Source organism: Cavia porcellus, unplaced genomic scaffold (genome assembly GCF_034190915.1).
Source record: "Cavia porcellus strain 051 isolate PalLab524CR breed Dunkin Hartley unplaced genomic scaffold, mCavPor4.1 scaffold_30, whole genome shotgun sequence".
NCBI classification, from domain to species: Eukaryota; Metazoa; Chordata; class Mammalia; order Rodentia; family Caviidae; genus Cavia; species Cavia porcellus.
Window position 1 is genome coordinate 42,714,635 of NW_026947513.1, and position 26,954 is coordinate 42,741,588.

At 33.6% G+C, this 26,954-nt stretch overlaps 1 protein-coding gene across 5 annotated transcripts in view; it reads right to left on the minus strand.

Moving 5' to 3' along the window:
* Uba6 (ubiquitin like modifier activating enzyme 6) overlaps positions 1-26,954 on the minus strand; it is a 72,782-nt gene that overhangs the window by 11,886 nt on the left and 33,942 nt on the right. For all 5 annotated transcript variants that reach the window (XR_010044619.1, XM_063240392.1, XM_063240393.1 and 2 more), the window contains 16 exons: positions 26,148-26,214; positions 23,843-23,986; positions 21,875-21,942; positions 20,522-20,600; positions 19,238-19,318; positions 15,745-15,822; positions 14,210-14,391; positions 12,923-13,028; positions 11,259-11,348; positions 11,067-11,147; positions 10,189-10,317; positions 6,354-6,405; positions 6,192-6,255; positions 4,972-5,041; positions 3,585-3,656; positions 657-774 (listed from right to left, as the gene is read on the minus strand). Coding sequence is in view for 4 of the 5 variants with exons in the window: in XM_063240392.1 (XP_063096462.1) it covers positions 657-774; positions 3,585-3,656; positions 4,972-5,041; positions 6,192-6,255; positions 6,354-6,405; positions 10,189-10,317; positions 11,067-11,147; positions 11,259-11,348; positions 12,923-13,028; positions 14,210-14,391; positions 15,745-15,822; positions 19,238-19,318; positions 20,522-20,600; positions 21,875-21,942; positions 23,843-23,986; positions 26,148-26,214 (1,481 nt within the window). In the remaining variant the exon portion in view is untranslated. The remainder of the gene's footprint in view (positions 1-656; positions 775-3,584; positions 3,657-4,971; positions 5,042-6,191; positions 6,256-6,353; positions 6,406-10,188; positions 10,318-11,066; positions 11,148-11,258; positions 11,349-12,922; positions 13,029-14,209; positions 14,392-15,744; positions 15,823-19,237; positions 19,319-20,521; positions 20,601-21,874; positions 21,943-23,842; positions 23,987-26,147; positions 26,215-26,954) is intronic.

The following is a 26,954-nucleotide window of genomic DNA, read 5'->3' on the forward strand; positions in this document are numbered from 1 at the left end:
TAAATCCTTGGCCCCAGAAATGTATCTTTTTGAAAGATTTCTAGATCAATCACCTTCAAAATCAGTGTAATGTTTATTACTGTAAAATTATTTTTCTTGAAATTTTACCAGACCACGTATGAAATCCCAAAAGACTGGAAACCACTGATTCATATAACAAAAAATGGTGAACAAATGGCATTCAATTTTACTATACTTTGACATCTTAAGATCCCTTAGCATGGATGTACTTAGGTAAGTTTGCATTCTGTCAGTAACTATGGAGCATAAGAACCTAAGAAGAGTTCTGTACGACTGTTTAACCTAAAGTGATCTGAATCAGTCTGTCTAAAGATCAGTTTCCACAAAGACTCCAATAACTTGAAATAATAATTTCACAAAAACAGAGCTATTTGCTTATGTTTTTAGATCTGCTCACCACTTGTAAGACTAAAACAATCAGAAACGCCATAACGAAATAGTTATGTGTTTTAGAAAATTAGATTTCATGGGGAAAATGATGAATTTAGTCAAAAAGATGAACAGTAATTTTCATATGATCATGGCATCAACTTGTATTATTATTTTTATGCAATCTCACCAACTTTTTAGTGTGTAGTTTAGTGGAAATGAAAGTCCATCAAACTCAAAGCAGTTCAGTAAAGACAGTGCCTTACTTCTGGTGGCTTCATGAGATGCAATCGCCTTCTCCAGTAGGAAAGCAGCATTCCTCTCATCTTCACTGCTAACAGGAGCATGATCTGGTTTCCGTGCAGTTTCGTCTGTTTGAACAACCTTTAAATATAGTATGTGTATTTATTAATGCTGCCACAAACCACATTTAACTTTAGTTACCATTTGTTAAAAAGAAAATATTTCTTGCATATATTTTACACAGTTTATTAATCATTACAATCCAATATATTTTATATCTCTCCTTAGTAAGCAGTATTATCTATGTGTTTATTATTTGTTGTTTCATATTGGCATGTAAACTGTAAAGAACAGGGTTCTCTATCTTGTTCAGTGAGACCGCCACTATGTCTAAAATAATCATTTTCACATTACATGTTAAAAATATTTATTGAATGGTTTATACAGATTTCTTAAAATTTCACAACAAAATGAAGTTCATGTTAAAATGAAGTTACTTCAATTTAAACTGCACCATTCTAATTACCACAGAGCTACTTTTGGTAGCAAAAGAAATTGAAATCTTTATAAATGCATCCCTTAAATACTGATTTTTGACAAGAAGTTCTTTCAAAAGAATGTGTTCTTTGATTAATAAATGTAACATGATTGAGGCTATACATATCACAAATAATTTAACCTTAAGAGATTATATGTTCATTGGATAGTCCATGAGAGAAGTCAATACTATCAACCAACAAACTAACTTTATCATTACTTATTAAAGTATTACTTATTTAAAATACACACCAACATCTTTTTCTTTTTCAGATTAAGCATTATATTTAAGATATATTAAGGATATATTAGGATACAGAAACTTTTTTTAGCTGGCATGTCTAACTGATATTTTTGGCTGTAAAATCTGTAACTATAAATGCTAGCTCTGGAACTTCAGGGTAGTAAGCAGCTTGAGGGAATTTCTTTTTTTTTTTTTAATTTAATTTTATGTTTTTATTTATTTATTTATTTTTAAATTTTATGTTTTTAAAGGTAGGGTCTTGCTAATTAGTTCAGACTGACCTTAAACTTAACTATGTAGTCCAGACTGGCCTTGAAATGACTCTCCTGCCTCAGGCTCCTGAGTGCTGGGATTACTGGTGTGTGTTACCATGTCCGGCTTTCAGGTAATTGTTTAAAAAGACCATAATTAATCTTAATAGCTAAACTGCTCAGCAAGTTTATTACCTCTGAACTTCGATATGAGAAGCGATATAAGTCAAAGTTAACACATTGAAGCAAGAGCAATAATGCTCAATAAAGTTACTGAAGTTACTGACTTCTAGAAGGTTTTGTCAACTGAAAATTTATCAAACTTATCTGTGTGAAATCAACTGCTTGTTAAGCCTATTTTCCCTAAAATAAAAATGTAAAATGGAAGTCTGCACACATCCTTTTTCCTTTAATCTTGTAGGGAGATGCCATTTCCCCTTTTCTTGTATAATGGAAGGGTAAAAGTAAGAGAAAGTTGCATAGAGGATCATTTTTAAACTGTGTAAAAGAGGAGCACATACTTAACTTGCAAAAAAGTAAAATATTTAATGTTTTTCAACTTTCATAAGTACACTGCCTACACATTTTATTTGGTCTTTATTAACACTCTGCATTTCTTCCTTTTTCCAAAATATCTGCTGAGCAAGATCCCGTCTTGGTTACAGTCTATTCAATTTCCCACTGATCTTGTACTGTGATCCCACCCAACCAACTAAATGTGGCTTGAAGTCATAGCTTTGTTCAGCAGAGTATACCAAGTGTGTTAATATTAGGGGGGGATCTCTGTGCTGCACTGCATTTTTGCTTTCAAGTAACTTTTCTACCCTTCTTCATAATTATTTTGGACATTCTTTGTTCTGCTCTAATTTTCTTACCTTATCTCCTTTACTCTGAGCTACTAAGCTTGCTTCCATTTTAATTAAGAAAGTAACAATTTGCCCTCTCACATTCCCATTTCAGTCTCGCAGAAACTCATAGGATTATCAAAGTGTATAGAGATTTAACCCTTCTCGTCACATCCCCGTCTTCTACTGTATCTCCTTCAAACACTACCTCTTTTGCCTGCATTCTTGTAGTAAATCCTGCTTTCTCTGTGCCCCATACACTCACTTTTAACAGCCAGTCCTCCTTTAAAACACAAGTCATATTGCATCACTTCTTAAAACTCTTCCCTAGCTTCTTATTTCACAGTAAAACACAATATAGTTATCTTAACGCACCAGTTCTTAACCTCACTACGTTTACTCTCTTCCAAGCACATTCTTCCCTAGAGAAGTCCACGCCTGTGCAGGCTCTCCTGGCATTTTCCTCTGCACTCACTCATTCTGCTTGGACTGCTGACATCTGCCTATCATATATCAGCACGACTCATCCCTCACTTCCTTCCAGTTTCTATTCAAGTGCTAACACTATCTGTGACATTTTCCCTTTTAATCGCATATAAAATGATACCAGTTCCAACATTCTTTTCCTTTTAACATTCTTAGCCCTTATGTCTTCATCAAAATATTATATATTTACTGCCATCAAAAAAAAAATCATCCTTCTCCATTCCATTCAAATATAACTTCCACAAGAACAAGAATTCTCAGCTGGGTGTGATGGAGCACATCTTTAATATCAGCACTCTCGAGGTTGAGGCAGAAGAACTGATGGAAATTCAAAGCCAGCCTGGGCTACAAACTGAGCTCAAAGCCAGCCTGAACTAAATAGAAAATCCATCTCAAAAAGAAAAAGAAAAAGAAAAAGAAAAAGAAAAAGAGAAAAAAAAAAAGAAAAAGAGAAAGAAAAAGAAAAAGAGAAAGAAAAAGAAAAAGAAAAAAGAATTCTCACTGTGGTATTCTCCAGGTTGAGAATGAAACCTGATACAAGAGAAAGTTCAGCAACCATTAACTAAATGAATGAATTTCTAAACTTACCTTATTGGATGGCTTGAATTCCTGAATCTTTACTTTTGAAAGAATATTCATGAGGGCAGCTACTGTTAAATCCTGTTTTAAAAAAAGTAACTTAATCAACAAACATACTGTTCTAATTCTGAATTCTAATGCTAAAACATCTGATGAAAGGTCCTTTGTCATTCCAAGGTATTTGAATATGTTGCAATATTTTGACTGTATCCATTTGCCTTTATTTCTTTAAAGTATCACCTATATCAGTAAAACAAACCTGAACTCTTACTTCTTTTTGCAAACTTTTGAAAGAGAACTATCTTTTGATTTCCTTACTTTCAGTGTTTTAGTTTCCCACACAATGTTATAATCCATAAATAAGTAAATGGAAGATATAACTTGAGAAGTAGGAAAATATTCAATTTTAAAATAAACTTAAAAGAACTGAAGGCTACTGGATCCACATTTGCTATTAAGAAGTTGTTTAGGCAAAACAGACATACTGCTGTTGGGGATAATTACCACTCTTACAATAGTTAGCATCTTCTACACCAAAGGTCACGCCAGACAGGAACTAGAGTGAATGCCAGTACTTTTACTATATATTTGCGCATCAATGTCAAAAGGATTACTTTACAACCGGTGTTTCTACCTGAATCTGAAAGAGCCTGCGTTAAGTAGGGAGATGGTTCATAATTTTCCATTTAGCCAGGCTGAAAGTAATTTATTCAACTCTAATATGCACTCATAGCCAAGTGTGGTGCTGCACATCTGTAATCCCAGGACTTGGGAGGCTGAAGCAGGAGTACTGATTGCTGTGAGTTCAAGGCTAATATGAACTGCACAGTGAAACCCTGTCTCAAAGACAAAATAATACTAAGCACTCATGAGGAAAGACTGACTAGTGTGTATTTGTCACTCAAAACCATCCTCAACCCTTCATACGTTATCAATGAAGTGTGAGTGTGCTGATATGGGAGAAAGATCAATACACAGGAGCATTTTTAGATTTCTGGGAAAGTATATAATGTCATATCACAAAAAAAATAAAAATGTTAACAATGACAATCTCTAGGAGTATTTTTAAGCTGCTATGAAATGGTTCACTATAGCTTTTTAGCGTAAGGATCACTGGAGCCGATAAACAGGTTATAAATATTTTAAAAAAGTATAATCGCATTAAAAATATGACTATTTAATTCAGAAAGAAAAATCCAACTTTTGCTTAATATTGCAATGACTGTTTACCTTCTGTTATATTAGACTGGGCAATAACAAAAACAAAACGAAACAAAATAAAAAAATCTAAAAAATTTACAGTAAATAGAATGACATCATAAAGACACGTTTTGATTCAATTAACTAATTCTAACCTGTTTTTGCATCAACTGCTGCAGTTTGAATAATATCTTACCTTTTCCACAAATGGGACGCTGTATACTGCAGCATAGAGTTTTGCAGCACTCTGAAGAAAACTGAGGTGCCTTTTGAAATTAAAATATAAAGCCAAGTTTGAACGCACAACACAATCATTAGCAAATTCACCATTTAAAATTATATTTGAGGAAAAATCATCAGCTACTTTTTGTTAAAGAATTAATTTTTAAAAGATAGTGAAATTATGGTCTAGTCCAAAACATTACAGAAGCTATAGAAGAGAAAATATCAGATGTTTAGCTTAAAAAACTTTAATAATATTCAGGCAGTCACCATGACTACTTTGAGGAAACAAGTGATCACTATAAAAATTAGACTAATGCAGTAATGGTGAACCTTTTAGAGAATAGCTGGCTGTGGCATAGATGCCACAAATTTACCATTACTGGACTAGAAGAAATTCATTTTAATTTACAAGAAAACACTGTACACCAGGAGTGCATATCAAGTTCAAATGAGTTTGTTTATAACAAACAAACGAGTTCATAAACCAAAAATGCCTATCTCTGAAATAGGAAAAATACTTCAGGATAAGGTGACTGAAGGACTAAAATAAAATGCACCTTTTGAGAAAATTAAAGAGTTATTTGTTGAGAGGAGGGTTAGTGAAGGTAAGTTAAGTGTGTTTTTTTTCCTTGCTACTGGAGATTGACCTATGGGTCTTCACCCTGAGCTATATCCCTGACATCTTTTTCAGTTTTTGAGACTAGGTCTCAAGGAAGTTGCCAAGGCTGGGCTCGAACCTTTGATCTTTCTGCCTTAGCCTCCCACAGTGCTGGGACTGCAGATGCACACTGTGCCCAGCCAGGCTCAATCTTTAATTAAAGTACATACCCCTGAACATAAATCTAGTAAGTGTATCTAGGTATTCCTGTAGACAAACTCTTCTGAAATCATTTGAGATAATTTAGGAAGACAGTAATAACTGCTTTCTCTATATACTAAAGATCACTAGCTTTATTAAATATAAAAATATTTACTGTCATTTTACTTCTTTATGGACAAAGAGAAAGTTGATTTTGGTTTTACTTAAGAACAGATGTTATAAATGATGAAGTTATTTACCATGAAAATAAATGCATTTACATCTGTGTAGCAACAAGGGTTGTGACTGAATTCTTTGTGTAACAGGGATATGATCATTTAACATTAAAGACTCTACAATATACACTTAAATTTACATATATATGTACTCACAAAGGTTCATTTAAGTCAAATTTTAATGGAGAAGGTGGCCTCTTTGGTGACTGCCAAAACAAACCTAATTAAAAGTTGCAAATGTTAGTTTCAACATGGATATACATGGGTAAGAAATTAACATTGAATTAAAATAATTTCTCAACATTTGCTCATACTTACTGCCATCTTTTAGTCGTGTGTCCACAGGAAAACAGTGAAGAAGCTGAAGTGCCTAAAGAAAAAAAAAAAAAAAAAAGAATTAAAGAAACCCATTATTGTCTGAGCAAAAACATTTTCTAAAATTAAAATAAAAAAATTTTATGTGCTGTAAATATATACACAAGTTTCATAAATCAAAACATACAAACATTTTTTCTCAAGTCAGGAAGAGGAAGAGAAGCAGAAACAGAAACGGAAACAAGAGGTCTGCTCTTGCTACTCTGATTCAACACAGTATTCCAAATCTGGCAGCCAGGCAAGAGAAACAAATAAAAGGCACAATAAAGAAAGGAAGCAGTCAGGCCAGGGTTTCAAGTGTATGGTCATGGGTTTGATCCCCAGTACCCCTCTCTCCCCCACCCAAAAAAAGAAAAAAGAAAGGAAGCAGTCAAATTACCCTGTTTGTACAAACTCAGCACAATTAGCAGTACACAAAATACAAAAATAAGGTGCTTCTTAATACAGCCACGAGAAAGGTATCAGGAAAACGAGCCCATTCATGGTAGCCTCAATAAAATGGAAACAAATACAAAGCCTAGCAATAAACCTAGTCAAGGAGGTGAAAAGACTTATACAATGAAAATTATAAAATACTGAAGATACTAGAAGATGTTCATGGATTGGGAGAACACTGTTAAATGACCACACTACCGAAAGCAATCTATAAATATCATGCAATATTCATCAAAATACCAATGACAGTTTTCACAGAATTAGGAAAACAATCCTAAATTCATTTAAGCACACCACACCCAATAAAGTCAAACTAAACTGAAGCAAAAAGAGCAATACTGGAAGCCTAGCAATACCTTATTTGAAAACATACTAAAACAACAACAGAAAGGAATGAAAGAAAGACATGCAGCTGATGGAATAGAATAGAGAGCACGGAAATAAACACACATCTACAACCATCTGATTCACCACAAAGCTGTCAAGAACATACGCTGGAGAACAGCAACAGTGTCAGGAGAATTGAATGTCCTGATGTAGACTAGATCTATCTTATTTAGTATAAAAAACAATTCAAAATGGATCTAAACCTTGAAACTACTGAAGTACAACAGAGAAAAATATTTCAAGATGTTGGCATTGGTAATGATTCCTGGCTGACTAAACAGCGCAGCAAATAAAAGCAGGAATTAGCAAGTGGAACTACATCAAAATAAAAAGCTTCTCCACAGCAAAGGAAACAACACAGTGAATAGTCTCCTAACAGAATAAGAGAACACTTTTATCAGCTATTCATCTGCAGTGAATATCCAAATTATACAAAGAATTAAAAAATAATAAAACAAGTAATCCAATCTTAACAAATTTTTTTTTTTTTCTTTTTGAGATGCGGCCTTGCTGTGCAGTTTAAGGTGGCCTTGAATCCCCAGAGATCCTCTTAACTCAGCCCCAAGAGCCGGCATTACAGGAGGGTGCTACCATAGTTAGCTCAAGATACTAGGAAAGAAGTATACGGGACCAATAAATAAGAAAAGATGTCCAACATCTTAGTCATCAGAGAATAATAAAAACTGTTACTGTGATTTCACCTTATCTCAGTCAAAATGGCTATTATAAAAACAGTAATGATAAATATAATGTGGAGAAAAAGGAACTTTTATATACTGTCAGTCAAACTGGAAATTTAGTATGGTCACCATGCTAAAATATTATGGGGGTTCCTCTAAAAACTGAAAGTAGAACTGCCATATGATTCAGCTATACTATTTTCTGGTGTATCCCCAAAAGTATTAAAGTCACCAGATGAGAGAGACACCTGAATGTTTATCGCAACACTGTTCACAGTAGCTGCCAATCAACAGCTACGCAGATGAAGAACCATGCTGTATGTTCACAATGGAATATTGTCCAGCTGTTAGGAAGAATGAAATCATGTCCTTTGTAAGAAAATGCATGGAACTGGTGGCTACCACATAAAATAAGACCCAAGACACAATACTGTTATGTTTTCTTTCACATGAGGAAAAAAAAAATTAAAATTAAAAGATCTGAAAGTAGAAGAGCAAGAATTAGGAAATGGCAAGAGGAAATGAATGAGGGAGGAGGGAGAGTGGAGAAGAGAGAAGAGCCGGCAGTAACCAAAGGTGGACGTGATCAGCCGTGATACACGCCTGTGCGAGGAGGTTCAGTGCAGCCTTTGCATCTGCATAATCAGTATTGGGGAGTAAGTTACATGAGAAGACACAGCACAGCGAGGCCTCCCAGCCACCTTTATGATGCCCTATCTTTCTCCTATCATTAACTCCTGTACCTAGAAAAACCTGTATTGCCTTTTTTTTTTTTTTAATTACGGCAAGTTCCCAACTTCTGAACATTTTTGGAACTCGCATTAGGAACCTTTGTAGCTCTGAGCAAATCATGGAGGCAGCTCACACCTCACCGTTGAAGGTAATTGTAAAAGTAAAAGTAGTTTATTTACAGTATTTCTCTGTGTTTGGTTTTTTAATGCTTTGTATTATATATTTGTGACTCACAAATGAATCCAACTTACGAACATTCTCCTGGACCACAACTCATTTCTAAGTTGGGGACTTACTATACTTAAAATGTAGAGCAAACAAAAACACATACAAATGATGGCATTTTTTTCTTTTCAAAAAGCTAACACTTATATAATAATACAAGTAAAAATACACAGTATTTTACATTTTGAGATTTGCTTCAGAATCATCTGGGATAGGGGGAAACTGAGTTGCAGATTAAACAAAATTACATGTAACCTGGTGATGATTAAGTTGACAGGGAAATGACTACACTAGGGGTTTATTAAAACTATTCCCCCCCCTCTTTCCATATATATATAATTTTTTTTTTTTTTTTTTTTTTTAAATCGGTACCAGGGATTGAACTCATGACCACGTGCTTGCAAGGCAGGCGCTTATGCCACTGAGCTAAATCCCCAGCCCCATTCCTCTATATATGTGTAGTTGAACTTTTTCAAAAATGGAAGTTTTTAAATAAACCCATAAAAGATAAGCTACAAAAAGTGCCAGGATTTTGAAAAAACAGGTCACTGACAATGACAGAATAAATAATAATTAGAAAAGAAGTCACATTTATTGGGTGATGAAGTAGTTTTCCAAGTAGCAGAGCCATGAAGAAAGCAGAAAGATGAAAAGACAAGATAGCTACAATCACAAGATTTTAAAAAGGTGAGAGCACCTGTCTAGTGTGCACAGAGTTTGGGTTGGATTCTGATAGTAGAGTATAAAGAGGGAAACTGAAGACAGTACAGGACATCTTTTAGCATCTGTATTGAATTCCTATTAAGAAGACTTTACTCAGTGATTACTTAAGTACCACCTCTTTCTAAATACTTTACATGTATCCTCATTTGATTTTTGGTTCAACATAGGTATCAGAGATCAACCTATTCTCAATTTACAGTTAAGGATGTAGACCTATTCTCAATTTACAGTTAAGGATGTAGACCTAAAATCAGATAGCTGGAAAAGGTATGCCACCAAAGTTCTTCACTGAGTGAGTGTGTTTTATTTTCTGTTTCCTGAATATGAAAGATATTCTGAATATCTTTTAGACTACAGATAAAATGTGTTCCTAAAGCCCAAGACAGAAATGCTATCTAAAGGACAGAAACACCAGCTAAAACACACACATGACAGGTCATTAAGAGGAATTTAAAAACAATTATGAGCCATACCCTTCTATGTCTGAAAAGCTTGATGACAGAATCAGGAACATTCCAGGCCAATGACATTAACCTAGTAATGACTAAATAAGGTGAAATCATACCTTTTCTTAATGTTTCAGGTGATACACTTACCTTATGGCTAAAATATTTTTCAAATTTTAATCTTGCTAATTCTACACACTGGGGCCAATTTCTAGGTCTTCTGTTAAGTAACTTAATAACTTGAAAACAGCCTTCTAGACTCTGTCCACTTTGTATCTTCTGGAATAGGAGCAAAAAAAAAAAAAAAAAAAAAAAAAGAAAAGAAAAGAAAAGAAAAGAAAAACAAGTGCAATAAAAAACTCCACATGTTCAATTAAAAAAGACACACATTCCCAAAGTATCAACCAAAGTCTGAAATGCCAGTTCATGTGTTTATTCTTATTCCATTATTTTTCATTTCAAGCTCCTTGCCTGCCTTTCTCTTATTTCTCTTTTAAAGCAGCAGAATGGGAAGAAATGACATAAAGACACTTTAGCTCTGAAGTGTAACTCAGAAGACTCCTCACGTATTTCTCGCTGAAGTAGTAGCACTATGTATGCACTAAAGGTTGGCCTTTCTAGCAGGACAAGATTCAGGCCTAAGGAAATAGGTTTGGAGTCACCCCGTTATGAAGTAGATGAGATTACTGTCCATTCGACATTACCCTATATATTTACTTTTTAATGGTACCCTGAAGAGGGTAAAAGGTACTTTGTTTGCTATTTTATAATTTTATAATCACACATCCTTATTAGGTAAGTGACATGAGTTGCTCTTCTGTCAGCATCAAATATGGACAATTTTATACAGTTCAAATGAACTTAAGAGGTCACTTGTGGTCTGATTTTAAGAAATTTTAAGATGTATCATTTCTCATTTCATGTACAGTGAATAATGTTTTAGCCCTCTTTATGGAGGTAAAACACAGAGGATGTGAAAATTATACTAACAGAATGTTACATTTATATTGAAATATACTGATCTTTACCTGCAAGACTTCTTCTGCAGATGGGTAAGTTTGCCAAAACTTGTTAAACAATGAAGGCTTATGGGAAAAGGAACTTTCAAACTATAAGGAAGAAAGAACAAACAAAAATGGCAAACAGCAGTCTGTTTAAAAAGTTAGAATTATCTTTTCTCTAACTTCAAAGAAAACAAATTCCTTGTAAAGGAACTTTACCTTGTCTCTTGCCCACTGTATAGTATGCTCAATAGCAGCTGGAAAGGATTTTAGAGTACAAAATGGTATTTCCTCTTCAGGGGGATCTCGCTATTACAAGATACGACAATTAATACTTAAGAAAGCAAAGGCAAACTTTTTCCTGTTGAGTTTTAACTTTTAAAACAAATATAACAATAAAATCCAAAATAAATAAAATTCAACCACACTTTTTTTGGTACTGGAATCATGCTTGCCAGGCATGCCCTGTGCCACTGAACTATTTCCCCGGCCCCAACAGCACATTTTTATGTCTTTTCTTGTAAGCAGCAAGAGCAAAAGTTAACTCCTTTAACACTTAACCTTTATTTGTTGAAAACAACAAAATGATAAGACATGGGTTTTATTTTCATTCATTATCTGGGCATGCATTTGGCATACTCAGGGCTGATCAGCATATATTATTTTTTTCTAGAGAAATCAATATGATAATTAAAATTTCATTATACTACTTCCTACTTAGAAAATTGACTTGAGAATCATTCAATATAGTGCTCAGTGTACCATGGAATGCTCAGCCTGCCCATGGAGAAGAACACTGGGGACCAGGGATCTTTGTAGTTTCCTGTATAGACTATGACTAAGGTTGCTTCATGGACTGAAACACCACTGAAAAAGTTCATGACCTACTGTAAGGGACATTTAACCTAGGCTTATTGATTTATCCAATCTCAAAGTGACTTTGACTTTGTCTCTCTTTAGAGCTTTATGTTTTAGTTTGTTGATCTATGAAACATCACTGAACGTTTTATAAATCAAAGAGAAAAGCCAGAAGAATATTAAATACTGGGCTTCATGAATATGAAATTAAAAAGGAGGTTTATAGATGTGGTAATATGAGACAATTATGGGAAGTTTTAGAATTTTATAACATTCCCCATTTTGAAAATCTTCAAATGATGTTCAGCATATCATGAATTTTTACATCTAATCTTTGGATTAAGTTTGAAAATTGAGCCTATAAAATTTTCATTACATATATTAACTTATCGTTTCATAAGGAAACATGGAAAAACCAAAAACTTTAGAATCACTTATTGGGGTTACAAAGTTACATTTGTATCAAGTATGTGTATCTGAATATAGAGTTTTGGGTTCCACCTTTGAAGAATATGACCGTTTAACTAGATTCTAATTGTTATTAGGTGTTACATACTCATCAGGTTTCAACCTAATTTCTGACAACACTATGCATATGAATTCCTAATGGAAATAAACATTAGTGTGAGTGCACAGTAACTAGACTTGCATTTTTTATATACTGTACCAGCTATGTCTAACATCATAAAATCAAAAGAACAAAAGAAAGGTATAATTTTAGAACTTTGTTTATAGTTCTAAACTCAATCTAAAAGTTTAATTTTTCTTACAAAGCAATCTAAACTCTAAGGTTGCTAGTAAATGAATTAAGAAATAATAGTAAATATAAGAATATTCCAGAAAGATCAGACATAAATTTTGATTTTAAAAGGTTCATTAAATTATATTTTAAAATGAATATGTATATATGTATGGAAACAATCAAAAAAGCAAAAACAGATTAAGAAAGTTAAATGAAATTTGTTGACTTGTTGAGACAGACAGAAAACATGAAGACATTTACTTCAGAATACAAATCCACTTACATGACTATTGTAAGACTCAGTTAAGTGAGGTACAATAACTTCAGTGTGCCCCTTAGTGCCCATCGTTCCAGAGTCTAGGAGGGGCCGCAGATTTGCTACGCAACGGCTGTTTGAAAGCACAGCATGAAAAACATAGTGAGCAACAACAGTGTAAGCTCAGGATATCCACAGGGCAATCACTTTCTGAATGCAGTATTTCAGGAAACAGACACACTACCTTAAACAGCCACTAAACACTTCCATTTCCCTGCCCTACCACATTTGTGACTTTGTTTAATCAACGTAACAGTTTTTCCTTTTCCTTCTAACTACTGGGACCAAAATCATGAGCTCTGTTAACTTTTATCTCTGGGTTCTTTTTTATTTATTTTTTTGTCTTTTTAAGACAGGGTCTTGCTATGCAGTTGAGCTTCCCTTGAGCTCACTTTGTCACCAGGCTGGTCTCGAACTCACAATGATCCTCCTGCCTCAGCCTCCTGAGTGCTGGAATTACAGATGTATGCCACTACACCTAGCTTTTGACTACAAATTGTATCTTACTGTATTTTACCAATATTCTTTATCCCAAACAGTATTAGCCTTCTCTTTTCAACATATTACTTATAGTTCTATACACTTTAATTTCTTAAAATTTTCTCCTTTTCTTGCACTCAGGATTACAATCTTTTCATTACATTTCTCAACTGCTAGAGTTCCTTCTGTTAATATATTATATACATTAGCATCCTAACATTATGTATTCATGAGGTAAGAAAGCCTAGGTAAGATGTGTATGCTTATAATTACTCATTCGTTTACTTATTTACCAAACATTTCCTGGACAGCATGTACCAGGAACTAAAAGTAAAATGAAAGAACACAAATGGCCTCTGGAAAAGATTTTGAGGAAATGAGCATCAATAAAGTAAGAGTTGTGAAGGAAAATGTATAGGAAAAAGTATATTTGAGGATTAAAGAAAATTGGTTTTAAGGCATTAAGGCTGAGATTGAAAGGATGAAGAAAACTCAGTGAAGACAGGTAAGCAGACATGGGTTAGGAGAAAGGAGGTAAATTTTATGCTGGATTGGAAGAAAGGTGATAGGTATTGCATGAAAAATATTTAAGCTTTTACCAGTTTTGAATTTTATTCTAAGTATAATACGATATCATCAGATGGTCTAGGTTTGAGAAGAATAAGAAACTAAATAATAATAAAATATTTGGGAACTCTTTAATATAATATATATGGGAAATAGAAGTAAAAAATAAAAGATAATTCTCTATATACCTGGATTTGAGAAACATACCTGTCAACATATCTCCTGGCTTCCACATTATCTAATGCTGTAATAATTATATCTTGTTTAGTATAAAACTCATCATTGTAAATGGCCTCTGTGGCTGGACATACTTTGTTCAGGTGTGCATCTATCTTTAATTGAGGATTTATATTCAAAGTTGCATCAGCAGCAGTATAGCTTTTAGGTTTCTAGACAAATAAATACAAACAAGAAATAAGTTTTAAACAAAAAACATACGCTATGATTGAACTTACACATTCTCTAAATTATTATATATGAGGTGAGTACAAAGAATGAGGTTAATTTCCATTTCTGGAAATCATAGTCACTGTAATCATATTACAATTAGTAATGCACACTGGACCATACAGTTATGAAAAATCTAAACAATTTTTATTTCATAGCTAAGTGCTTCAGAATCTTAATACAATTAGTTTATTTTTTTTCTAGTAATGTTTGACTTGGTAAGTGGCTAGAAAATAAGGACACATTCTTAAATACTGGAAACCAAGATAGTACAGAAAACAAGCTTCTAGATATAGGACCACTTTACCTTTTACAACTGAAAATGCTTAAAATGATTACATCTGGAAAAGGGTATCCTAAATAAAATTCATTCTTTCCTCTGTGATTTAGTTAATTATTGAATATTTGGGTCATTTCAGGTGTTTGTGAGCGTTGGCTCTGACAATTTCCTGAGAGCACTCTGTTCAAACTCATGCACCTAGTTTTAAAGGCATGTCTGTCTCACATTGTTAGGGTGATGTGTCTCCCTTCTCACTATTCTTAGCGTACAAACAATCAGAAAATGTTGTTGGAACTTAGTAACATAATAGGGTTTATAGTATCTCTCTAAGTAAAATATAGAAAGTGAATAAATATTGTGAGACCCTGCCATTTTGCCCAGTACACATGGCTAAGAGAGGCAATTAGGTTAAGTCTGTTACCTGCTTTAGTAACCCTCTGCTCATGACATGACTACGCTTAATTTACTATTAGGATTACATATGAGCTGTTTAGTATGGGGAAAAAATTTCTAAAGGAAATCTGTCTGTTTGACTAAAACTATTTCTTTTCCTAAATACTTTGATATCTACAAAAAAAAGACAAGTATTCTTTTACAATAAAAGAAATGCTACAGATCAAGGTTAAAAATACACAAAAATACTAATGCTAGGATTTACCTGTTTTATAACAAAGACCAAAACATTTTCAAATTCTTTATCTGTCAAAACTTTGAATTACAGAGACTATTTCAATATACTTCCTAAAATTAAATATGGAAACATACCTTAGTGATTACAAGAAGAAAACACATTGCTCATTTTCCCCAACTCAAGTTTTAATATCCAAAATCAATTCACAAACCAATTTTTGCATTAAAAGGTAATTTTCTATTTTCTCCTTCCCATTATCTGATAATCTGAGATTCTAATATAGTTCATATTTTATCTGTTTGATCACTATTTTCTACTTAAAAGTCTTTCCTTTTTTATATAATACAACAGATTAATTAAATTTGAGGCAAAATAACAACATACCTGTATGTGATGAGGACGAAACAGGAATTGCCTATTTAAGTTTGATTTTTCTATCAAGTCAGGATCTGTAACTGTAACCTAATGTCAGGAGGTGAACACAAAAGATCAATCTATTTTGTTTTCTCAGTATTACTAAAGCAATACCTGTATGTTATAAATTTTTTGGCTGGTAACGACCCTGGATTATAGCTCAGTGGTACAGTGCCTGCTTGACAAGCGCAAGGTCCTGAGCTTAATTCCTGGCACCAACAAAAGAAACAAAAGAAAAGATCAAGAGCCTAAGAATAAAAATCACTACCAATATTACGGTTTTATACTTGTTTGCAAAATGCACTTACCCCTCAAGCTAATATTTTTAAACTGTGTTCTAGATGTTAGTGTTGACTGGCATTGACAGACCTATCCATTTTTGTGTAGCTGGTATTTCCGTTATTTTAACAATTCTATGTGATTTCATGCTATGGTATCTTTTTCAAATGAACAGCATAAAATCAAATAGAAAATGTCCAACAAAAAGCCTTAGTGAACTTGTAACTGTGATTACTTACATATGTCTTCTCCCTCCAAACCTCTTTATTCTCTTTACCTTGTCTTCTACTAAATTAACTACTAAATTAGTTTTCTTTACTTCAACTTGCTTTTTTGTTTTCTGAGACAAGGTCTCGGTATGCAGTTCAGGCTGGCCTTGACCTCAGTTTGCAACTCAGGCTATTCTTGAACTCTCAACAATCCTCCTGCCTTAGCCTCCAGAGTGCTAGGATTACAGGTGCGTGCCACGATGTCTGGCTTACTTGGAAGTTAATGTGTACTCCTATGTGGTTATGCTCAAATTTATCACATGTAACAAAATTAAAATTAAAAATTAAAATCACTATCATCTTCTTGAACACAGAATAAACTATTTAATTTGCAATTCACTCTTGTACTTTCCATGAATATCAATGAACATTTTACATTTATTTTTGACCAACTCACTCCCAAACCAGTTATTATTTACCAATTTTTAAAATCAGTTTCTATTTAAATTACAATACTGATGAATATGTCTGTTTAACCTTCATGATGTGCTCACATTATCTATTGTTTTCAGTGAGAACAAGTCATAATAATCTTTTGTCATTTACTTGTCAGCTATCTTTTTTTTGAATTGAGAAAATTATTTTTATTTTAAAGAGAATAAAACCAGGCAAATTAAAACAGAATAAAGTCAATTACAACAAACCAGTGTGACACTGAACTTCAAAACAATAGGAAATCAACAATGGTTACTATATTGCTTCTTGTCTTAGAAATAGCTGAAGATACTTTCAGACATAGTAAAGATCAAACAGAACAGAATAGAACCAGTAATAATAAAACAGTAAATGCAAAAAAGCCCTTTAAAACAGGATAACAGTAAATCCAAAATGGTTTCCGTAATAAATCTTGCTATCTTTGAAATAGCTGCCCATGTCACTGGGTATAACAAAATCAAACAAAACCAAACAGAATAAAACCTAACAAAATAATAAAAATGACACAGGAATTTAAAACAAGGTAACAGAGAATTAACAATGGCTACTACCTTCAGGAAATGCCCCATTGCATACCATTACCCTCTGAATACATATCAGACCACTGGCCCTGGACCTGCAAAGTCAGTGAAACATCAAACACCACAAGCATCAAATTGCATTTCACTTCAAAATCTAACATGGCAGCCTGTGTTTCTCTGGATCAGCTGTCACTTATGGGATGGGGGTAGCGAGGAGTGGGGGTTTGGCTCTGCTTTTTTTCCATCTGTGTACCAGAAGGAGTTGGGGTCTGGCTGTCCCCCTGGTGGCCCTTGCATGGTGCTGATACCCAGGGAGGGTGCTTCTTGGTGACTTCTTGTTCTCTTCCCCGACAGTCCATGAATGGCCTTGCCAGCCATTTTAATTTGCCCTCCCTTCTGAAAGACAGTTCAATCTAGAATTCTGACAGTTATTTTCTCTTGCAGTATGAAGAACCATTTCCACCATCTCCTAACATTTATTTTAGCATCGGATGTGTGTTACACAACTTCTCTTTTTATCTTTACCTTTGATTTGTGTGGAATTAGTTACCTTTTCAAATCGGGTAAATTTATCCTTCTTCAATTTTGGGAACTTTTGTCATAACCTTTGGAATATATTATATTACTCCTTCTCTAGTATCTTTAGTTTCCCTATAAATTCCACTAGATTTATGTTGGACATTACCAATTCATCTTCTTCTCCAAAAAAGGTATCTTTCTGCACTCTTTTCTGGATATTTATTTATCATCTGTTTGTTGATTCTCGTATCAGTTATATATGAATTTAAATTTATGGTTATTTGGAAATTCTTATTTCACATTTTGTAAAATTTTTAGGGCTCTATTTTTACCGTTTTGCTTTACTTTTTATCTTGGATTATTTGTCACTTTAAAGCTTATTCTCCAGGCGGGTTTATTTTACTGCAGCAGTTCTCTTAGCTGCATGGCATTAATTTTTCTATTTGCCTTGGCTGATTCTTCTGTGAGGTGGTTGTCTCTTTCTAATCATTTCTGAAGTGAAGTGTCTTGTGTGATGTTGATTTGCCTGCAGTTCTAGGTGCTCTGTGTAAGTACCACCATGATGCAGTTTTACATTTCTTTAGTTAGGGGTCTGGAGATATCAAAAGTTCTACATGTGTTATACTCATTTCTTTGCTTAAGTTTTTATAGAACATAACTGAACACATTCATCAGTATGGCATGAGCTCTGTTTTATTTTCTCATGAATAACTTCCCTTTCCATTTAAAGCTTTGGAAAAATATTCAAGATAGAGATAACAGAATCTAAGTCACAAAGACTTTTACATCAGGATTTTATTTTTCTCTTGATTCCTGGCACTGTGGCTACATACATAAACACTTAAAATAGTCATTCTGTTGACCAACATGATAAATCTAAAAAATTGCTAATAAAAGCTAGTTTATATCTTAAAAGATTAAACAAAGTTAATGAAATATAGTTTTCTTTAAATACATGATATGGATGTGCATTTAGCTCACATTTAGTATTATGAACACAGATTATACACTAAAGTTTGTACCAGTCCCATTACTGTACTCAACAATCAAAACTACTTCTGAATGTTCTGTGAATTTCTAATGTCTTCTCTTATTTAAAAGATGTTACAGTTAGCAGTATGTAATAGAGATAATAACCAAGTGTTTTACTTTGCAAAGCTCCTTCACATTTGATCTTTACAACAGTGATATGCGGGGAGATACATAGGAAAAGACTGCTTTTCTGGAGTACTATTATCATAGAAAGGAACAAAGGAAACAGAATTAAAGTAATCTGTAACAAAACTACATAATCTGAAAAGCAGTTAGAAGACAATATAAATTTCCAATTTGTAGTTTTATCCTCTGTCCTCAAAAACTCACACTAGGAGTATGTGGTCAAATACAATTCAAGAAAGACAAACAGAAATACACGCTTTAACTTACAGATATGTATCTTACCATTCCTTTGTCTTTGCTTGTACCAACTCCAAGTAAAGCCAAATTTTTTAACATCTCACAGCCTATAGCTCCACATCCTACCTATAAAGGAGAAAAACAACATACCAGATTATACTAGATGCCAACCGAAGATTGATTTCACTCTAGTTTTCTTCAAATGCTAAGTTACAAAAGATACACAGTTTAACATATTCACAATGAGGCCATATTTCATGTCTCAGTGCTTGGTGGCTTGGATCGCTGGTGGTATATGCATGACTGTCCCACTGGCAGCTTTTCATTAATTTTATTAGTAAAGTATAAGTACTACCAGTAGTAAACCTGCCAGATGGGACAGTCTTACATATACCCCTGGTGGATCAAGCTGGTGGGAATATGATAAAAATAAGTTGCCCTATTTGTGACTCATCTTACTTTAAGACATTTAAAAGCTTTATTACGCCTTTACAAGTGTCTCAAAGAAAAAAGCATAAAAACTACATAAGGCATAATGTTTATAATTTCTTTAAGCAGGAAATACTTAAAAATTCCAAATAAATTCCATGAAACATTAGCACATTGTCATGAAAGAGTCCTTACTTTTAAATATTTCTCAAAACTTATCAGATGAATAAATGAGGCTAGGGCTTCCCTACTAATAGTTTTAAATAAAAACAATAAAAATTGGTATTAGATTTCATATATGCACAAAAACTCTGCAATAATTAGTCATTAAAACATTATTTAAAAGTGACTAATAATATTTTCAAGAGTGACTTATAATAGTGATAATAAAATAAACAAGGAGTTTTATGTTGTTCAGGAAAACGTCCCTGGCAATGCACTAAGACAATTATGATAGAAAGAAACACCTACATTATTTCTGCATTTAGTGAGAAATAGAAATACATAAACTTTTTTATGTATTTCTGAAAACCATTAAATGTTAAAAATTGTCATATTCAAATTTTAATTTGAGGACATCCGTGCTTTACATGAAGCCGGCACTCATGAGGCTGAAGCAGAAGAGTGCTATGAGATCAAGGCCAGCCTGAACTACATAATGGGACCTTGTCTCAAAAAATGAGTTAATCTGAAATATATTAATTGTTTAGACCACAGGATAGCAAGCTTTTTATGTGAAGGTTCAGACAGTAAATATTTTCCATTTTGTAGGCTATTTAGTCTCTGTCACAACTATTCACTGAGACCTTTATTAAGTTAAATTCCATTCTGCCTTTAATAAATTTATAATATAAAACAGTGGTTTGAATGTCTTACTTATTCACATCATTATTCACTTACTAAAAAGATATTCAAATTTTGTAGCTTCTGACACAAAGTATCTCCAATGCAGGCTCGTAAAGCATCGTATCTATCTCCCCTGAAGAAAATCACATACAAGATATAAAAAATTACTTAAGATTAGTTTCATTAGTATTAATGACAAGTACTGTGTTTTAAAACAATACTTTTAAGAGTTTCCCCCAACTTATCAGATGAACTATATTGTTTAAAGAGAAAAGATCTCAAAGGAAAATCAGCTTTTTCTTTCTGCATTTGACTTAATTGTTTGACTGACGTAAGTGAAGAGGACTTTTTCCGGCAGTCCTTATCCAGAGAGTGGAGTAAGCGCCAAGCCTCCCAGTGGGTGCCTACCACCTGGAATAGTACTGATACCTATGCACATTGAACACGTGCTCACACACGCACATGCATGCATGTGCACACACACACAGTTCAATGCTTTTCTCAGCTTTACTAAGTACGTAATACACACTGTGGTTTTCATTTTTGCAGCTTCACGTGATGGAAAAATTAGTACATAATTTTTTTTCCTCCCAATTTAAATTACATGATTCACCCTCACCACTGACCTCAGCCACTTCAGCATACCACCTTTTTTCTTTGCTTACTGACAACTTTTATCTTTTTATTTAAAGACAGCATTTTATTTTTTCTCTGGTATGCCCAAATTGTCAGTGTCTTTACTCTTGCATTTGGGGACCATTTTAAAGTAAATAAGGGTGTATTTGCACAGAAGTGACCATGATCCAGACAGTTCTGATTATGTGGAGATAGGACTAAGTGACCAAGGAGGATTCAGCATGGATATGTTGGACAAAGGGGTGAGTCAAGCCCATGTATGAGATTTAATATGCTACTACAACAATGCACAATTTAAAACTTACTATTTCTGGAATTTCCACTCAGCATTATTGAACTGCAGGTAACTAAAATCTTGAAAAATGAAACTGTAAGGGGAAGAAACTACTGTATTTAGAAATTTTTTTTTTTTCTAAACCAGTGATGTTTCTAAAAAAGTTCTTAAGAGAATTTGTGGGTAGAATTTGGAATTGTTAACTTGGTGAAATTGAATGTATAACTCTGAATTGTGTATTTCAGGGAGAATGAAATCTCCAAATCTTTATCAGGTTCTGAAAGAGTCATGAGCCTGAAAGATGAAGTGAGTGACATATACATAATAATTTTTCATCTAATATCATTACATTATCACACTTAACCCTTAAGTAGGTAAGAAGCAAATGCAGAAGTAAATGAATTAAGAAAAAAGATATCTAAAATGGATGTTTAGATAAAATCTCAAGTCTCTTTGCCTCTTAAAAAATACAAGAAAAAAAAAAATTTTAGCATTACCGTGGGAGAAATTCTTCACATTCAGGTTTGCCTAGGGATTCGACGATGTCTGCTGCTTCAAGATACAACTTAAAGTAGAAGGTTTAAAAACATAATTTACTACATATTAAACTTAAATTACTACAAACAGTTGTCCTATAGTTACTTAATAATCATGGGAGAAGACAATAAAAATGCTAATTCAGAATAAAATAATATTGTAAAAAACTTTTTACTACACACATTTTTTGGCTTTAAACTATTTAATGAAAGGGACTTCCGTTTATTTAACTGAAGTGACTTCCACTTTATTTTGATACCTTGTTATTTGTAGGCTCTTCAAGCTAATATAAACATTTCATAAATGTTTGATCATTTGGGTGTCACCTACACAGTACCTTAGCAGTATCTTTCAGCAAGAAAAACAGACAGGTTCTAACAAAGCATATTTCTCTGGGCAGGGCAGGCTGGTGCATTAGTGAACCCAGGCACCTTTCTCTTTGGCTTCCTTCTTTCTCTGATCATTTTCCTTGGTACCCTTCAGGAAGCCATCTTGACTTTCTGAGTGTTTAATATGCTCAATATACACATTAATCCTCCTGACTTTGCTTGTTTAACAACAATGCCTACAGCACGCTGGGTAGCACTGTAGACTCTTTCTGTTCTGCCAGTGACATTTGTGTGGTACACTTTTTTGCATAGTACCCATCCTCTTGATGTCTATGATATCACCCTTTTTTGTAATTTGCATATCTGCGATTAAAGGAACAATCCCAAATTTTCTAAAAGGCCTAGAGAACATAAACCGGGCTCCTCTCTTTCCATTTGTGTTCATCATTTTGGCAAATTACTGGAAGATGGTGGTTCTGGCTGAAAAGCTTTACTATATACTATTATTCAATAGTGGTAAAACATGAAAGAACTTTTGAAAGATATATATATTTAACTCACGTAACATAGCCATCCTCCAAGTATTTTCTAATTTTAAAAGGAAATCTCATCTCCAAATCTATTTTTCATAACATAAAACCTGTGGAAGTCTCATTCAATTTCAGCAACACTGATGTAAGTACTTTGGTTAGTATTTGAGAGGAAAGCACCCAGTCTATACTTATTTTCAAGGTTGGGTGCGTCATCTATAACAAGTTCCCTACAGAAGAAATGATTTAGCCACAACTTCAATATTTTTAAAAATATTAAACAGAATTAGTTTCATTCAATGAAAATAAATAACAGAGTCTGATTCTACTATTCACTTAAGTAACCTAAATGGCTAAACTTGAGCATGATCAGATTGTTATGTTCCATTATAACAGTTTACATTGATTTCTATTTTCCATGATGTTAACCCCTGTAACAAACCAAATTTTCACTAATCACTATGTGTCCTATATTACTCAGCAGCAAAATATCAGTATGTGAATATTTTTTATAATACAAAATATGTTATATTCAAAATATTTAAATTGTTACAAAACAAAAGGGGCCTGGATAATGTGTCCTTAGGTAATTTCTGCCAACTTTTCCTTCTGGTAACAGAAATGAGGGTTTTTATAACGTTTTATGAAGTTTTTATCCTACATAATTCTTGAACTTTGAGATTCCTATGTACTACACACGTTTAGAAGTTTACTTCGGGGGAGGGGACCTGAAGATTCATAATAGTAAAACATCTCACGGAACAAGTATAAGAGACCTGTGAGCCCAAAAATGCTAAGCTATGAGTAATGGAGAAAAAAATCTTAAGGCTAGGAAATCCATTCCTTCACGCTCACAATGGAGGGGAGTACAGGGGAAGGAGGGGAGTTACATCACAGTCTGTATTTAGGCTCTGGAAAGCATATTATTTTCTGCTCTCTCATGTATAAAGATACTACAAGATCACTTTTCTAACAAATTATTAATTCTACATTATAATACACAACACATTTGGCCTTTAAGTGGAGAATGCAACCTTAAATGTGAAGAAATATGAAATTCTGAACTAACCCACTGACACAAAGGTGAAAACTTCCCTGTCACAGCTTTCAGGACTTCTTGACTGGCAACTCCTCCGACTGCTGCAGCAAGTGGGGGCAAAAAGCCTTGAGCAGTCCAAGCGAGCCAACGCACAATGTCAGCATCTACTTCAGGCTGAAACACAAACCAAGACAGACTACAGTCCTACTCTCAGAATTCCAACTCCTGCATGTGAGAATTAGTAGAACTTAACCCCTAACAAAACCACTCAGTTTCCCTACTAACTAGATTTTAAGTTATCTTCAGCTGCACTTCCTTGAACTGGTATGGGCCCATCTTTGCTTTCTGACTCTAAGCATCCACCTGTGGTCTCACTTAGAAACAGCAGGTATATCCACCATTTATAGCTAGGACTAAAGAATAGTCCCCTCCTGCCAGTCAGCCGTATTTATAAACCTGGCATTTAAAAAAAGTAATGAAATCTATAGAAAAACTTTAAACTTGGATAAATGAAAATAAAGTGATTCATAAAAATGCTATTGGTTTGTGTTGAAAGTGATAAATGACAAAACACATTGTTAAAGAGATACACTTTTCAATGACTACAATTAAAGACAAATTTTTAAAAAAAGATTATTTTAAAGGCAATACTGGAAAGTGGCTCCGGAGCTACTGTGTTAGCACAATTATTGTGACAAGGACCTTTTCATAAACTCTGGCTTCTCTTTTTTCTATTTTCTCAAAATTAGTAACCTTAATTTTAAACTGAAGCTTCATGTAGGGTTCAATTAATCTTCTGATGTCCTATGAAAACTAGCACTTCTTGTGTACATCAGAGGGGAGAGAATTATATTCTCAAAAAAATCTGTGTTATAGAAATGGTTAATATCTACGTATTACTCAATGGTTTAAGTTCAATTAACTGTATCTCATTATTTTCAACTATTTAGCAGTAACTTTAATTTACAAGGACTATAATTTAAATTGTACCATTTTTTAAAGCAGATATATTGGTGGTGATAATATTAAAATAATTAGCAAGATAACAGAAACAGTCTGAATAAGTACTACTGTGACAAGTATATATTAAGTCCTTCATAATATTCAAAATAATCTGAGGAAATATTTTTATTACATGAGAAAACTGACACTCTGAACTATTAAGTAACTTTATCTAAGGTTTTATAGCCAGTAAGTATTAAGGCCAAGCTCTCAACCTATGAAGTTCAACTTCACAGCTTTCTTCCTATTATGACGTCACATTATCTTCCAAAGTTCTATTCTTTTTAGTACATCCAAACACCCAAGTCTTGAGAATTTTCAGTTGCCCTAGAATAATGATAGCAGCCTAAATCTAAATTTTCTCACATGATCTTCAAATACACGATGCATAGTCACTGGAAAATAAAGCAGTGACAGGTCTTCAGCACTGCTAAGCTTCAAGTTACTTTTAAGTAGTAAGCAGACATAAAATGCCTGCAAAGCTAATGGTCTTCACACTGGCACAGGCCTTTACGGTGGCAGGAAACATGGAGGTCGCAGAACACAAAATGAAAGGCTAATGGTAACATAGCATAGTCAAAATCATCCTGAAAAAAAAGAGTGTCCTGTGCTAAATGTAAAAAAAGTCTCAGCATTGGCTAGGGTAAAAGAATGATGCAAATAAAGTAAAATTAAATTAAACTTAATTTTAAAATGAAGTGGCCACAAAACATATGAAGAACAACTGAAAAAGTAAGCTTAAGAAAATATTTGTAAAACATATAGCTGACAAAAGACTCATCCAAAATATTAAAAGATTTCATAAACAATCAGAAAATAAAATATTCTCAAACTCATGGCCATTAAGGAAGTTAAAATTAAACTCACAACCAGATAGATCTACACATGTTAAAGTGGTTAACACAGAGGCAATACAGATTTTGGAGGACTCCAGATGAACTGAAGAGTACTTTTCCTAGGAACACGAATGGAACAGCTGCTTTGCAAAACACCTATCATACGGATGTGCAATAAACCTCTAGATAACTACTCAAGAGAAATGGAAATATATATATTCCACATCAAAATCCGTATACAAATATGGTCCGTATACAAATACCTATAGCTGCTTTACTCAGAATCAGTCTAACTGGAAAATAACTCATGTGTTCATCAACTAGTGAGGGATAAAAATGGTCCATCTACAATGGATACTGTGCAGCAATACAATGGAATGAACATGTAACAACACGAAAGAGACCCAACTCACGTATATCTACCAAGAGCAGTAATATACATAAAATATTTGTATGTTACAGTCAAATTCTTTAACAGCATAACTTTAAATATTTACCTTGTCATCCAGTGTTTCACTTATAGATGTTGCTAGTCTCAACAGCTCTTCTGTATCTTGTTGGTATCTATAATTTAAAAAACAAAGCGCCTCAACCTCAGTTTCCTCAATTGCTATAATCAGTAGGTCATATTCAAAACTAAATGCAAATTTTAAGTTCACACTCACTTAAAGGTTACTAGCTTACAAATAATTACTTCAAAATCATGATTACCTAAAAACAGTATGTAATAAAATTTACTTTTAAATATATAAGGCTTTTTATTTTTGACTTAGGTATAAGGAAAACAAACACCACCGATAAACATTAATTCTCATTTTTTTATTTTAAAAAGTGGTAGCTTTTAAAGTTTTTGAAATGGGAAAACTCCTACATAAAATAACCACACACACACACACACACACACACACACACACACACAAAATGAGCCCCATAAAAACCCTTAAAGTCGTAATACTTAAGAGTTTGGGGAATTTACTGGCAGTGCAATTATAAGAGGGTGTAGTTAACTTTTTTTTTGTCTTTCTGAGACAGGGTCCCAACTATGTAGTTCAGGCTGACCTTGAGCTCACTTTGTAGCCTAGGTTGGTCTCAAACTCACAATAATCCTCCTGCCTCAGGCTCTCGAGTGCTGGGATTACAGACATGAGCCATCTTGCCCAGCTTAGTTAACTTTTTGAAAATAAAATTACAATTCCCTATGATAAATGTTGTTGGAAACCACCACAAAGCGAAGTGGCTCTGAGCAGCATTTAACTAATTAGCTTTCTATGTTTATCTGTGAGTCTGTCCTAGGCCTTGCCTGA